This window comes from Pteronotus mesoamericanus, unplaced genomic scaffold, assembly GCF_021234165.1.
Source record: "Pteronotus mesoamericanus isolate MK-2021 breed Mesoamerican mustached bat unplaced genomic scaffold, CSHL_Meso_final contig_269, whole genome shotgun sequence".
In the NCBI taxonomy this organism is placed as follows: Eukaryota; Metazoa; Chordata; class Mammalia; order Chiroptera; family Mormoopidae; genus Pteronotus; species Pteronotus mesoamericanus.
The window spans coordinates 2,641,857-2,655,228 of record NW_026555114.1 but is presented as its reverse complement, the minus strand read 5'-3'; the positions used below and the strand labels follow the sequence as shown (position 1 = coordinate 2,655,228).

Here is a 13,372-nt window from a genome sequence, read left to right as displayed (position 1 = left end):
CAGCTAGTTTCTGGGTTTCTTTCAGAGGTAATTGTTCAATATGTAGCTGTAGATTCAGTTTGTTAATGGGAGAAAGTGAGTTCTTAATCCTTCTACACCACCATCTTGATTCAGAACTCTATAATCTTTTTATAAAACTTCTAAGTCTCCAAGTTATTTTCAGAATAAAGTTCCTTTGCTTTGCTTTTTGGAACTGTGTTTATGTGATGTATTCTATTTACACTATTGCAGAATTTGCCCTACTTTTTAATTTCTTTAAGTTCCAGTGGTTATCTCTGGTTTAATAATGTAAAAGCCATAAATTGAGTATTAAAACTTTTCATTTTCACCCTTGTTGGTGTGGCTCAGTGGACTGAGCATCAGCCTGCAAACTGAAAGGTCACCAGTTTGATTCCCTGTCAGGGCACATGCCTGGGTTACAGGCCAGGTCCTCAGTTGGGGGCATCAATGTTTCTCTGATCAATGTTTCTCTCCCTCTCTTGCTCCCTCCCTTCCCCTCTCTCTAAAATAAATAAATAAAATCTTTTTTTTTTTTTTAAGAAACTAATATTTTTTTAAAAAAAAACCCACACAATTCATTTCCAAAGTTGCACAACCCTGTCCTGATTACTACTTTCTGGTAAATGTTTGTGCATTTTGTAATCCAGGTCCTATTGGTACTAAATTTAAAATTTTTAACAGTCACTTTATATTATCAAGTTAATATCCCTACTTTTTCTTGTTATTATCGTAGAGTTTATTTCCTAATAATCTTCGTCTCATTAGTGTGTTTGAGTCCATTATAATTCAGAAACAGAATTAGCGATGTGTAACTCTTTTGAAAACACACTTCATTTAAAGGAGAGGATTCAAATATGCAGAATTAAAACATAGCAGTTAAATAAATGACATTACTGAGGAAGTCAACAGTAAAAGTATTTTGTTCACTTTAAATTGAATGAATTAATGCTCTATATTTTTATATGAAAATATAAATAACTGATAATGGGTGGAAAATTGTAATTAAGACACATTTTAGTCTGTTTTAAGGTAAGAAATATTTGAACTTATGAGTTATGTTTCATTGCACTTTCCATGAAGATGAGAAATAATTGTACCCTGTAATTGTGTTGTTTACTATGTGGAATATGATTTCATCGTAGAAAATCACTCCATGGTTATTGGAATCTCAATAACAAGTTAATATTTCAGAGTGATTGTTCATGATACTGAAACAGCTTATAACATTAAGTCATTCTTAGTATTTAGCTCTATTTCTGGTTAATAGAGTTTTGCTTGCTTGACACAACCTAATTGACTAGGACACACTAACATTTGAGATGGCAAAAGAACTTCACGAATACAATATATTTTAACAAATTTCCCTTATATACAAGGAATTATTATTGCAGGAGTTGCTCTGTGGTTTTTAATATTGGCTATGAAGTCACTGTTAATACAAACACCAAGAAGAGCATTTCAGCAATTTTAACATATAATGTATTAAGAAGGCAGATAATTTATAAAATTACTAAACAGTTACCATTACATTGATGGTAATAAGTCAACTCCAACTAACATGAGCTTTTAACCAAATACATATTTTTCTCCAGTAATACTGCGTTCATTTAACATGGGTAGGAATTGTCTGTTACCTTTAAAGAGCTCCTGAAATTTCATGTGATCACTTATGAAAATGAAACAGATGATTGTTGCTATTTGAAAATAAATGTTATTTCATATATTTAGATGCAAGTTGACATCTTTAGATTCAAAGATTGATATTTTGCAAGCCAATTATAATTAGCAATACCGTTTCTCTTCTCCCTTAATCATAAATATATAATATTTCTTAGGAAAAAGAAATGTGAAGCAAAAGTAATGTAGAATATTCATACTTAAGACTTCGTGTGGTGGTGGTGGTTGTTATTCCTTGAAATCTCAGTGATAAGGACTTAGCTTTTCTTCATCTGCCTCTTTGTAGTCACTGGGAGATGTTCCTAGTGTCTCTCCTTAGTTTCAGAAACATGATTGGTTATGTATACAATCACTGTTAGTGGAAGTAAGAAAGATCATTTTATTTACTTGTATTTTGTTTATTTTTTAAAAGTGGAAAGTAATGTGATAACTAATTGTAAACGCATGCTGTTTACTTAGGTAGAGCCAGAGAATGGAACTTTCAGGCACTTAAATTGTGAAATAGGTAAACGTTGTGAAATGTGATTCCAGAGAAATGAAACTATTAAAAGGAATTTGGTTTTAGTTGTACAGATATTTTTAAAAAATGAAGAATAACAACTGAGGAAGTAATCAAATTAAACTTACTACATTGTTCCCACAAATACACCAAAACAATTAAAGTGAAATACTAATTTTCTTTTATGTGTTATTTGAATATTGAATTCCTAAAATACTAATTTGTTAAACTTTCTCTTTAAAATGTTGTTTATTGTTGGTGCATATTTTTTCTTGGCTTATTTATATTACTTGATTGCCTACAAAGAATAGCAAATTTTGTTAGAAATGGTTCTTTTAAACTTTACTAATATAGGAGTTTATGCTGGTTTGGTGACGGGGGGCTTATTTGGGTTTACTGTCAAAAAATATACCCACAGTACAGTTCTCTATTTTAAAGCAGGTGGAAGTATAAATATTTCAATACCCAGAATGTTACTTTAAAATAAACATAAGAAAGCTGTCAAATTATGCAAATAATGAAAAATTACCAAGTTGTTTACAAAAAAAATAAAGTTTTAAAACTACAGAGCAACAAGCAAAGTACAACTACATGTGAAATATTTTAGACAGTAAAAGGACATTTCAATAAAATTATATTAATAAAGCTTCTAAAGGCATATCAGTAAGTTTTGAATATATAACTTTAAAGTGAAATAAGTTTAAAATAAAAACAAAATGTTTGTGTTTATGAAATCTAAACATGAGTTCTTTTACTATTGCAAATTATTTTAAATTTGGTATAAATACCAATACTCTGATTCCCTGAGTTTTAATTGCGCTGGCAAGGAAAAAACATCAAGAAAATACTTCCTCAAGCTGCATATTCTTGTACTGTTGGTTTCTTGTAATGAAAACAGTTGTACAGACTTCATATTAGTATAACTTAAATAAATGCTCGTGGGTGGTTTAATGTACAAATGTAATTTCAATTCTAAGAATATTGTGAAAGACTTGGAAAATAAATTATAGGAACCGAAAGTAGCATGGTCACCGTGTGCTTGTGTGTTAAACACATAAGATTTATGAAACTCATTTTCAGTACATGACTTATAGACTTTTTAAAAAGTAAAAACTCCCCATTAAAAGGCACTTAACTTGTTTTCCTTATAAGATATGCCTGCTAAAACATAATTTTAAAAAATAAGGTTAAGGAAGGTTTTTACTTCACTTATTTGGATAGAGTAACTCTTCCCTCAAATAAAAATTCTTGAAGACCTATTAAGAATAATTGATGATGGGCACCCAGGCATCTGAAAGAACAAGGAGTCTATTTTCCTTTGTTCTTGTCTGATTTCTGTTGAGTAAAGAGATTCTGTCCCACAGGGATAAAATGGCTCCTTACTTTCAGGTTGTTTTTAAAAATATGATTCCTTGAACTTCTATAGGCTTAAATATTTTTATTATTTTGTATATAAGATGATCTGCATAATGTTTAATTATATTTATGTATAAACTCATTGGTATAATTATACTATTTTCCAATTTAAGTGTGTGTGTATGACTATTAGAGAAACACCATCAGTTTAAAATGATGGCACTAACATAGTCACCTGGTTTAAATAAATATAAGATTCTAAAGCCTTGACATACAAAGAAACAGGACACCTATAATATTGTATGTCAACTGTAATTGAAATTTTTAAAAAAAACAATAAACCTTCTAAATAATGTTGATCTTGTTTATACTACTTTATGCAACAGTCTGATTGTCTATAATTTTATATATTGAGGAGTACATAAATCCTGTGATAGAAAAATGTCCCCACATATATTTGACTTGGAAAACACATTTATAAAAAGTGTTATCTTTAAAATAAAATTTGTATAGCCTTTTTCTTATTTTTACTTTTTTTTTTTTTTTTTAGCAACTGAATACTGTTGTTTCTTACTAGAGTGGATTTGCTCTGAAGATATTAAGGGTTATAAAAGAAGGCATTTTCCTGAATTTATATTTTTAACTCTCAGGCTATATTAATGAAAATTTCATAACTAGTTCATTATCTAAATGTATTGTTTGACATGTTAAAATCTCAAAACATCTTTTCATTATGGCTTACCAGTTTTTATTTAGTGCTTCTAATAAATTACAAATTTAGTAATTTATTGTGTAAGTGATTCAAAATAAATGGGAGTGTAATTTATTTTTATGTTCTTTTGGAAAACTGAATTTTATTATATAGTCTTAAACAGTTTTTAAATCAATGAAATCAGTATTTCACCCTTAGTACATATTTGTTAATTTACGAGGAAAAATTGAATCTTCAGTTAGAGATCTGAATTAAAATGGAAAGTGGCTTTTACTGCAGTAGTTCAGCTGTTTAAAAATAAGGCTAATTCTCAAAAGAAAAATTCTCTCTTTGGAAATAGATTGTAAAATTACAAAATTACATTGTAGACTTTAGTAAATAATTAACTTTGAGAGCCTATGTACTTAAACTTGAAACTGTTTATATTGACTATTAATATCTTTTAAAGTACATATACTTTATTGGTTTAATTCCTTTGACTTTCTCACCATCCTCAACAAGTAAGTAGGGGGAAGGTATTATTATTTTTAAATTTTTAAAATTTTAATGTTGTAGAAACTTAGAGGGTTATTATACATATTATTTGTTGAAGGTATTTTTTGTTTTGTTTGTTTTTTAAAGTAGGAATATACAACTTGTGTTGTAGCTTAGAGAAGTGGTTTATATCCTATTCTTATTCTATGAAGGAACTGTCTCTCTCTTTTTTTTTAATATCCTGACTTTTTTATAAGATTCTTGCCTATTAGATTACTGAACTAAAGAGAGAGGAAGAGATTCTGTGATGTGAACACTTTTTAAAAAAACATTTACACAGTAGCTAATATTTTTAAATTTTGATTGAAGTACATACCACTTCAAAATAAGAAAGGATTATAGTCAAATTTCAGATTGGTACTTTTAAGAAAAATATATACATAATTGTAATATCAGCATGCTGAAAGAAGAAAATTATGGAAATTAGCCAGCCAAATGCATGTTTCAGCATCAAAAGTGGCAACAGAGAAATAAAAAGAGCAATGATTTCAGAGTCTGAAGAATCTGCTCTATCTACACCCTAGGATTATTTAAAGTCTTGAGTAAAATATTTGTGAAAACACTTTATAAACTAGCACAAGCTGTGCAAATGTAGGATGTTATTTTGCTTTTACGCGTAATGAATGCTTAGTTGTTACCACATAACTGTTTTTTCCATCTCCTGAGTAGTGATCTGCACAGGTGTCTTCATCAGCTGTCTTGAAAAATCCTATGATTTCTTACCATGATATTAATCAGGGAGCAAGTCTGGCAAGTTTTAGAAGGGAAGAGACATAGATGTGGTAGGCCAGTATTTCCAAAATAATGAGTTGGTTCATGGTTAGTTTATAGCATTTTGTTCATCCCTAGATAATCAGAGAGGATCCAAAAAAATGAAGTACCATAACAGTGTTTTGGCTTACTCTTGAAATCTGGTACAAGTTTATCATTAAAGATGTAATTAATGTTCTATCAAGATTTTATTTGCATGTTTTCTAGGGCAACCTGTAATTTTTAAAAATAATTCATCTTACTCATTAAATGAATCGATGCTTTTAGACCTTGAGACATTTAATACTATAAACTGTAAACAATCATCTTTCCTTCCTCCTTGTACTTTTCAGTAATGATTTGATATCCTTCTTTTATGTAGGACTTTGCCTCCCGGGCTAAGCTGGCAGTTCAGAACCTAGTACAGAAGGTTGGATTTTTTGGAATTTTGGCCTGTGCTTCAGTAAGTAAAATGTATTAAAAGTGATAAATCCAAATAAATGGTGGACTTATATTTTTATCCAATTTGTTTTTAAAGATACATGCCTGAATGAACAACAATGCTATCACCTTTAGTGGTGTATAATTTTATTATTCATTCATCTTGCTCATCAGATGAGCTGTTTTCTGTTGGATAAGTTCATATTTCATTTATTAAACTTCTAAGTACTCCATCATGCCATGATGACTTCAGGCCTAGATGGCTTGATTCAGTACGAACAAGAGACAAAATCCTTTCCATGCAGAATTTATAAGGGAGTGCATTTAACCAGAGAGCAATGACTTCATTCTTTCCAGAGTTATAGAAAAGTAGTCTTCCTCTTCCAAAGTTTCAGGTGTTAGTATAAATAAGAATTTGTATAAAACCTGTCTTAAGTGACACTAACACCTTGTTAGATAATTGGAACAATACTGCAAAATTAAGGGCATCTTTGGCTGGAGTGAACTAAGAAGCCCTGTATGTCGAAAACTTAATGTCTTCACAATAATGTACACCTGAAGCTAATACAAAATAATATTGAATATAAACCCTAGTTGAAAAAAGTTTTCTTAATGTCTCAAATTGCAGATTTGTGAAATTAACATTCTTTGATGAGTTAGCGTTTATCCTGGTCATTTTCAAATATAATAGAAACAATCATATTTGAAATGGAGCCTTTTGATTGAAGTTTTCTTTGGTTGCCTGTGCACAATTTTTGGTAGTTCACTGGTGCATTTGGCCAGAATAACTAGGTATAACTAGTTCATATCAAAAAAGCTACCATTATAAGTAAAATTCACAAAATTATTGTCTACTTACCCAGCTATTTTCTCTCTTACGTACTAGAACATTAATACATCTTTGAGTACCCCTTTTCCACCCCTTAACAAAGCATATGGCCAAAAAGGAGATCATTGGGTGCCAAAACATCTTACCTGATATCAACATCCTAGAGATACTCTAAAATATGCATGTGCCTTTATCACAATATTGATCTTAACTATTTGAGCAATCATAGGTGTGTTGTAGTGTGACATAGTAGAAAGAATTGGCTTTGGAGTCAGGCTTAGGTTCCTAAACCAGTTTTTACTCTATGTAATTTCAGTCAGTTTATTCTGTTTAAGCTCTAGGTCGTTAATTTTCAAAATGGAGCAATAAGACATGCATTACAAAGGCTGATGTGAGGATTAAGGTTATGTATGTGGATCCTCTGCTGTTCGTAAGTGTGATGATTGGGTGTTCACACTTGTGTGTGTTGTGGAGCCTGACAAAAATTGTAATTGGCAGAGTTGTAAGGGTCACAGGAAAATATATAAGAAATGACAGTTGTAAGGCTGTGACATGATACTGGTATTACATGGTTGTAAAACAGATGAAATTGCATAAAGGCTTTGAATTTAGATGGGAAAAACAAAACAGTTATTGAATCCAAGTGTTACTAATAAAAGAATACTTGAATTCTAATTTAATGTGGCCATGTTTTTAAAAAGATGTATGTGACAAATATTTTTTAAATAACTAGGCTTTTCTTTGAAAGTTCAAAACTGAAATTATATAAATTAATTGACTTATAGTTTGGCTAACAGCCACAAGGACTGAGTACTTCTGTGGGGGAAAAAATGGATGAAGCACTCAAAAACAGCCTGTGGTTTCTTAGCATTTTTACATGAAATTATCTTTTAGCAGTCTTGAAATATGGAAATGTTTGGGAAAGGTATTTGTTGTGAATCACTCTTTGTCTGGTACTGAATATTCAGAACATCTGAATCAGTGCTTTTGTATTGCCACACATTATTTTCTTTCTTTTTTTTAAATATTTAGAGAGAAGGGAAGAGAGGGAGAAAAAGAGGGAGAGAAACATTAATACGTGGTTGCCTCTCGCGTGTCCCCCACCAAGGACCCAGACCGCAACCCAGGCATGTGCGCTGACTGGGAATTGAACCAGAGTCCCTTTGGTTCACAGGCCAGCGCTTAGTCCACTGAGCCACGCCAGCCAGGGCTATTTTCTTTTTAGAATGTATCATACAGCCCTGCAGCTTTAGGCTCTCATAAAATAAAATACAAATAATGAGTTATTTTTTTATGTTGAGAAGTAAAAGCACATCCACCCATAAATGTATTTGTGAATTTACAAGAATGTTTACACTATATAGATAATATTCTATTCCAGGCTAAAAGATTTTCAAACCCTAGTAACTTCTGAAATAATCTTAAGATTTTTTTCTCATTTATACCTCACCTTAGAAAACGGCTACCAAATAGCCAAGTATCCACTGAATAGCATTAAATTACTGTGGCTCCATTAGCTTTATCCAATTCTAATGTGATAGAAAAAGTATATTATGGTACATTAACCATAAGTAATGCAAGCGAAAGGACAGCTGATTTGCTTTGAACAGATTGAACAACAGCCTGAGATGAATGTGAGACTCAATTTATAGACACATTAGAATACTTGCCTGAACTTCTGAACAGCCTAGTACTGATCAAGGAACCATACATCTCTTTGTAGTATGAGTAAGGACTTACTTCCAGGTGGTAAAAGTAAACTGTTCTTTGGATTATATGTGGAAGTTCCATTTATTTATTTACTTGCTTAATTTATTTTGCAGATTCCAAATCCTCTATTTGATCTGGCTGGAATAACATGTGGACACTTTCTTGTACCTTTTTGGACTTTCTTTGGTGCAACCTTGATTGGAAAAGCAATAATTAAAATGCATATTCAGGTAATCATATTATTGTCTTATCTCCTGCATAATGATAATGAGCCACTAAAAGGCACTGAAATATGTTTCCCTTGTCCATTCCAAGCTGAATTGTTAAGATTTCGGTTCTACTTCTTTTAGTTGGTAGCTTGCTTAGGTTTCTAACCATGTCATTTAGAGGTTAGTGGATTTTTGGCAGGTTTTCCCCCTCCCTGTTGGAAAATTGAGCTCTCTTATTATTTTTCTCTTTGTTTTCCTTCCTTCTTTGTTTCTACCCTCATTTGTTCATCTTTCTTTATTTTACTTTTTGCCTTGTGAAACTGTTCATCTAGGACTTTTACCAAATGTCTATCATTTTCGCATATGTAGTCCAAAAAATGTACCTTTACTGACCGTGAGCTGAGAGAATATTTCCTTTCACTATTTCTACTTTTCTTTCACACACTGTATATAACACTTCCTCTCAAGATACCAGTATCCTTTACAGAAAACCAGACAGATGTTAGTGTCAGAGAGAATGGAGAAGAAAGGGGTCTCTGAAGAAGCAAAAAGATGTGGGTTGTGGTTAGAGAAGTGAAAATCTGTTTCAAAGCCATTTTTAACAAAATCTGTAGTATATACTGTATGACTAAAGGAAAGAAAAGAGACTAAAAAAAACTTAAATGAGGGGAAATGGATATGTGCTTCTAGGACTGTGATATGAATTGTTTCCTTCTAAGGGAAAGTCTCACCAGAATAAAATAAAATTAACCTGGAAAGAATTTCTTAATCAATGAGGTTTGCAACAAAGAGAGGCATTCACCAAAGGAAAGGCAATGTCTATCCTGGTGTGATTCCTTAATAATTAAAAACAGGTCTATCTCCCCGGTTTTTGCTTAACATCTTTCTACCTTTAGTTCTTAAAGGGAAGAATGAAACAAAATTTTCAGCTGCTTCTGCCTGCCCAGTTTCTAATACTAGATTTTGACATTTGAGATGAGTTCATTGAACATGTCCTATACTCTCCTGTCATGAAAATCACTCAAAATTTCAAGGATGTGATTTTCCTCTTTCAAGGAATATATTTTTTCCCACTTAAATTAAGCATATTTTTTGATGAGTATGAGTTCTTTAATATTATAATGCTAGTTTCTTTGGTAAAGATTTAAATACCATAACAGGATTTTTCAAATAATAAAATATTGCGGTGAACAATATATTATTTTGCAGTGTATCTGAAGATAGTATTTTCTACATTCTTTTCAGTTCTTTCCAGGGGAAGAAAAAAGCTATCATTTAGCTTTGGGGCGTCCTTTGAAAGTAACAACAGACTTCTTTAGTTCTCTTTATAACAGTAACTTCTGTAGGAATCCATAAATATGCATCCTGCTTTAGATAGTACTCTTCCATAAATTATAGTAAATTTTATTATGCTAAAAGTACACTAATGATAGGATATGCAACCTAACAGACCTTCCATTAGAGCATAGTAAAAAACAGTATATTTTTTAAACATTCTCAGATTTTTTTTAAGTTACAATAATGTTGTGTATGTTTGTGTGTGTGTGCAATACTTCACACTTTAAAGTACCTAGTGTATGTCATCTGATTTAATCATTATAATCCTGGGATAGAGAAATTATTACTCCCATTTTGAAATTGTCCAGCTTCCAGAGTTTAATAAGTAATAGGTACTTAAGCGTAAGTAACAGCTGGAATTTGAACCCTAGTCTTTTGGTTTCAAGTTCAGTGTTTTTTCCAGTCTTTTGAATTGTCTTCCTAACTATAAATTATTTATATGATTAAGAAAACTGGATTGTTTGGTGCCTGCCATTTATCAGGACCTACACCAGGTAGTTGGCATTGGTTATCTCAGCATAGTCCTGTGAGGTGGTTATTACCCATATTTCACATATGGGGGAACTGAGTTGTTAGAGAATATAAAATATGTGCCTAAGGCCCAGATATTCAAACCAACCTCTATAAAGGTAAAGCTCATTCCCTGTTTCTGTGTGGAAGGAGAAAAAAAAGAAAGTTAAAATCCATCTGTGTTTCTGAAAGGGAAGAATCTGAGTTCCTTTACTAAACTGAGAACATGGAATATGTTTGTTCTCTTTGTTACATTTTATCAGAGAGACGTGCTTTCTCAAGGCATGTCACTTGATGTACATCCAGCTGTAGTTCAGGGCTACAAACATTTCTCATTCCTTGGGTAAGCAATATTAACGAGTAACATAAACATTGTAACTATTTCTGAAATAACAGGAGACACCACACACAGATTTTTCTGTAATCTAATAGTAAACCTGTCTCTTCTGGTTCTCTTTTTTTCCCCACATCTTAAACTGGACAGCTTTCCTTGATAAATACTATTATTTTTATTGATATTTTGCTGTTTGTTAAACCTCCTCTAAAAATGTCAAAGCAGCCCACCCAATAACGTTAAATCAGGATTTTCCCTCCTACAAGTTGAAGTCCTCAGCCTGTAGAAGGATGTTTAGAAACGTTAATAATGAAGAAGGTGAGAAGTCAACGTTCACATGTATAATTAATGTACCATAAAATTTATTTATCATGTGTATTGTTTATTGCCTCTCTACCTCCCCACCCACCACAACATACACATATACAGGAATATAAACTCCATGAGGGCAGAGATTTTTATCTCTTGGCTCACTAAAGTATTCTACTGCCTAGAATAGCATCTGGCATGTAGTAGCGACTCAGTAAATATTTAATAAATAAATCTGTCTGCGATTCTTCTTACCATTGAATCCATCGAAACCTTCTTCATTTCCATGATTCTGTCTCTGTTCCTCTTGTTTGCTTAGTTTGTTTTTTAGCTTCAATTCTTGATAGATTTGAATTTTTTTTTGCCATTTTATTGTTTATAGTTTTGATCTTCTTTTTCTTAAATAAGTCCTATTAATATTTTGTATAATAATGGTTTGCTGATGGTGGACTCCTTTAGTTTTTTCTTGTCTGGGAAGTTCTTTATTTGCCCTTCTATTCTAAATGATAGCTTTGCTGGGTGGAGCAATCTTGGCTGTAGGTCCCTTCTTTTCATGACTTTGTGTATTTCTTGCCAGTCCCTTCTAGCCTGAAAAGTTTTGTTTGTTTGTTTGTTTGTTTGTTTGTTTTTTGAGAAATCAGCTGGTAGTTTTATGGGAACTCCCCTCTAAGTAACTAACTGGTTCTCTTTTGCTGCTCTTAAGATTCTCTCTTTATCTGTAACCTTTGGTGTTTTAATTATGATGTGTTTTGGAGTGGGGCTCTTTGCATCCATCTTATTTGGGACTCTGTGCTCTCTGGACTTGCATGTCTATTTCCTTCACCTAATTAGGGAAGTTTTCATTCATTATTTTTTTTTAAATAGATTTCTACTTTCTTGCTCTTTCTTTTTCTGGCACCCCTATGATGGAAATGTTGGAGCTCTTGGAGTTGTCCCAGAGTCTGCTTATACTATCGTTGTTTTTTTGGATTCATTTTTCTTCTTGCGGTTCCGTGTTTGTTGTTTTTTTTTAAACAAGTTGATTTTTTTTTTTTTTTAAGATTTTATTTATTTATGTTTAGAGAGGGGAAGGGAGGGAGAAAGAGAAGGAGAGAAACATCAGTGTGTTGTTGCATTTCGCATGCCCCCTGCTGGGGACCCGGCCTGCAGCCCAGGCATGTGCCCTACACTGGGAATCGAACCAGTGACCCTTTTTGTCGCAGGTCAGCACTCAATCCACTGAGCCACACCAGCTAGCACTGACTGTTTGTTTTTTACCTTCTTATGTTCCAAATCATTGATTTGGTTCTCAGCTTCATCCACTTTACTGTAGTTTCCCTGTAAATTGTTCCTTATTTTAATTAGTGTATCCTTTGATTCTGACTGGGTCTTTTTTATGCTGTTGAGGTCTTCACTAAGTTCCTTGAGCATCTTGATAACCAACGATTTGAACTTTTCATCTGATAGATTGATTTTCTTCATTCAATTTAGTTCTTTTTCTGGAGTTTTGGTCTGTTCTTTATTTGGACCATGTTTCTTGTGTCTCCTCATTTTGTCAGCCTCCCCGTGTTTGTCTCTATGTATTAGGTAGATCTGCTTGGTAGCATGGTCTAATGTAGTAGGTGTCCTACAGGGTCCCATGACACATCCTCCCGTCACCCAAGCTGCGTACTTGAGGTGTGCCCTTTGTGTGGGCTGAGTACAATCTCTTGTAATTGAGCTTTCGTTGCTGTTGGCAGGTAAATGAGAGGGATTTACCCTGACCTGTCAGCTGCAAAGACTGGCTGTGACCACTGACCACCAACCTCTGCCCTTTGTGGAGGATCAGCTCTGCAGGGGCAGGGTAGTAGTACCCTGACGTGGTCTGTAGCTGTCCACTGGGTGCGCTTGCCCTGAGGTTTCCAAGGGTGGTACGGGCCAAGGTCAGCCCCCACCTGTGTTTTGCCTGGGGCCACCCTGCCTGAGCCACAAAGCAATCTGAGATGGATGCTACTTGTACAGGGCTTGGAGATTCCCAGGCAAAGCCAAGCTGTGGACCTAGGCTGGTTCCTGCTAGTGCTGGGCCCTGGGCCGCTAGCAAGAGGTACAGGGGCTGGGGGCTCGCTGAAGCCAGCTGTTGTTTGTTTGAGAGGATTTAGGAAGTTGTAAAGCATGAACCAAGACCAACCATTCATATGGAAAAGTC

The 13,372-nt window shown here is 33.2% G+C and overlaps 1 protein-coding gene across 1 annotated transcript in view; it reads left to right on the top strand.

The window, feature by feature from the left end:
* Nucleotides 1-13,372, top strand: part of VMP1 (vacuole membrane protein 1) — a 122,323-nt gene that overhangs the window by 84,605 nt on the left and 24,346 nt on the right. Inside the window, exons 8-9 of the mRNA XM_054574868.1 lie at nt 5,911-5,991; nt 8,622-8,738. Coding sequence (XP_054430843.1) covers nt 5,911-5,991; nt 8,622-8,738 — 198 coding nt within the window. The remainder of the gene's footprint in view (nt 1-5,910; nt 5,992-8,621; nt 8,739-13,372) is intronic.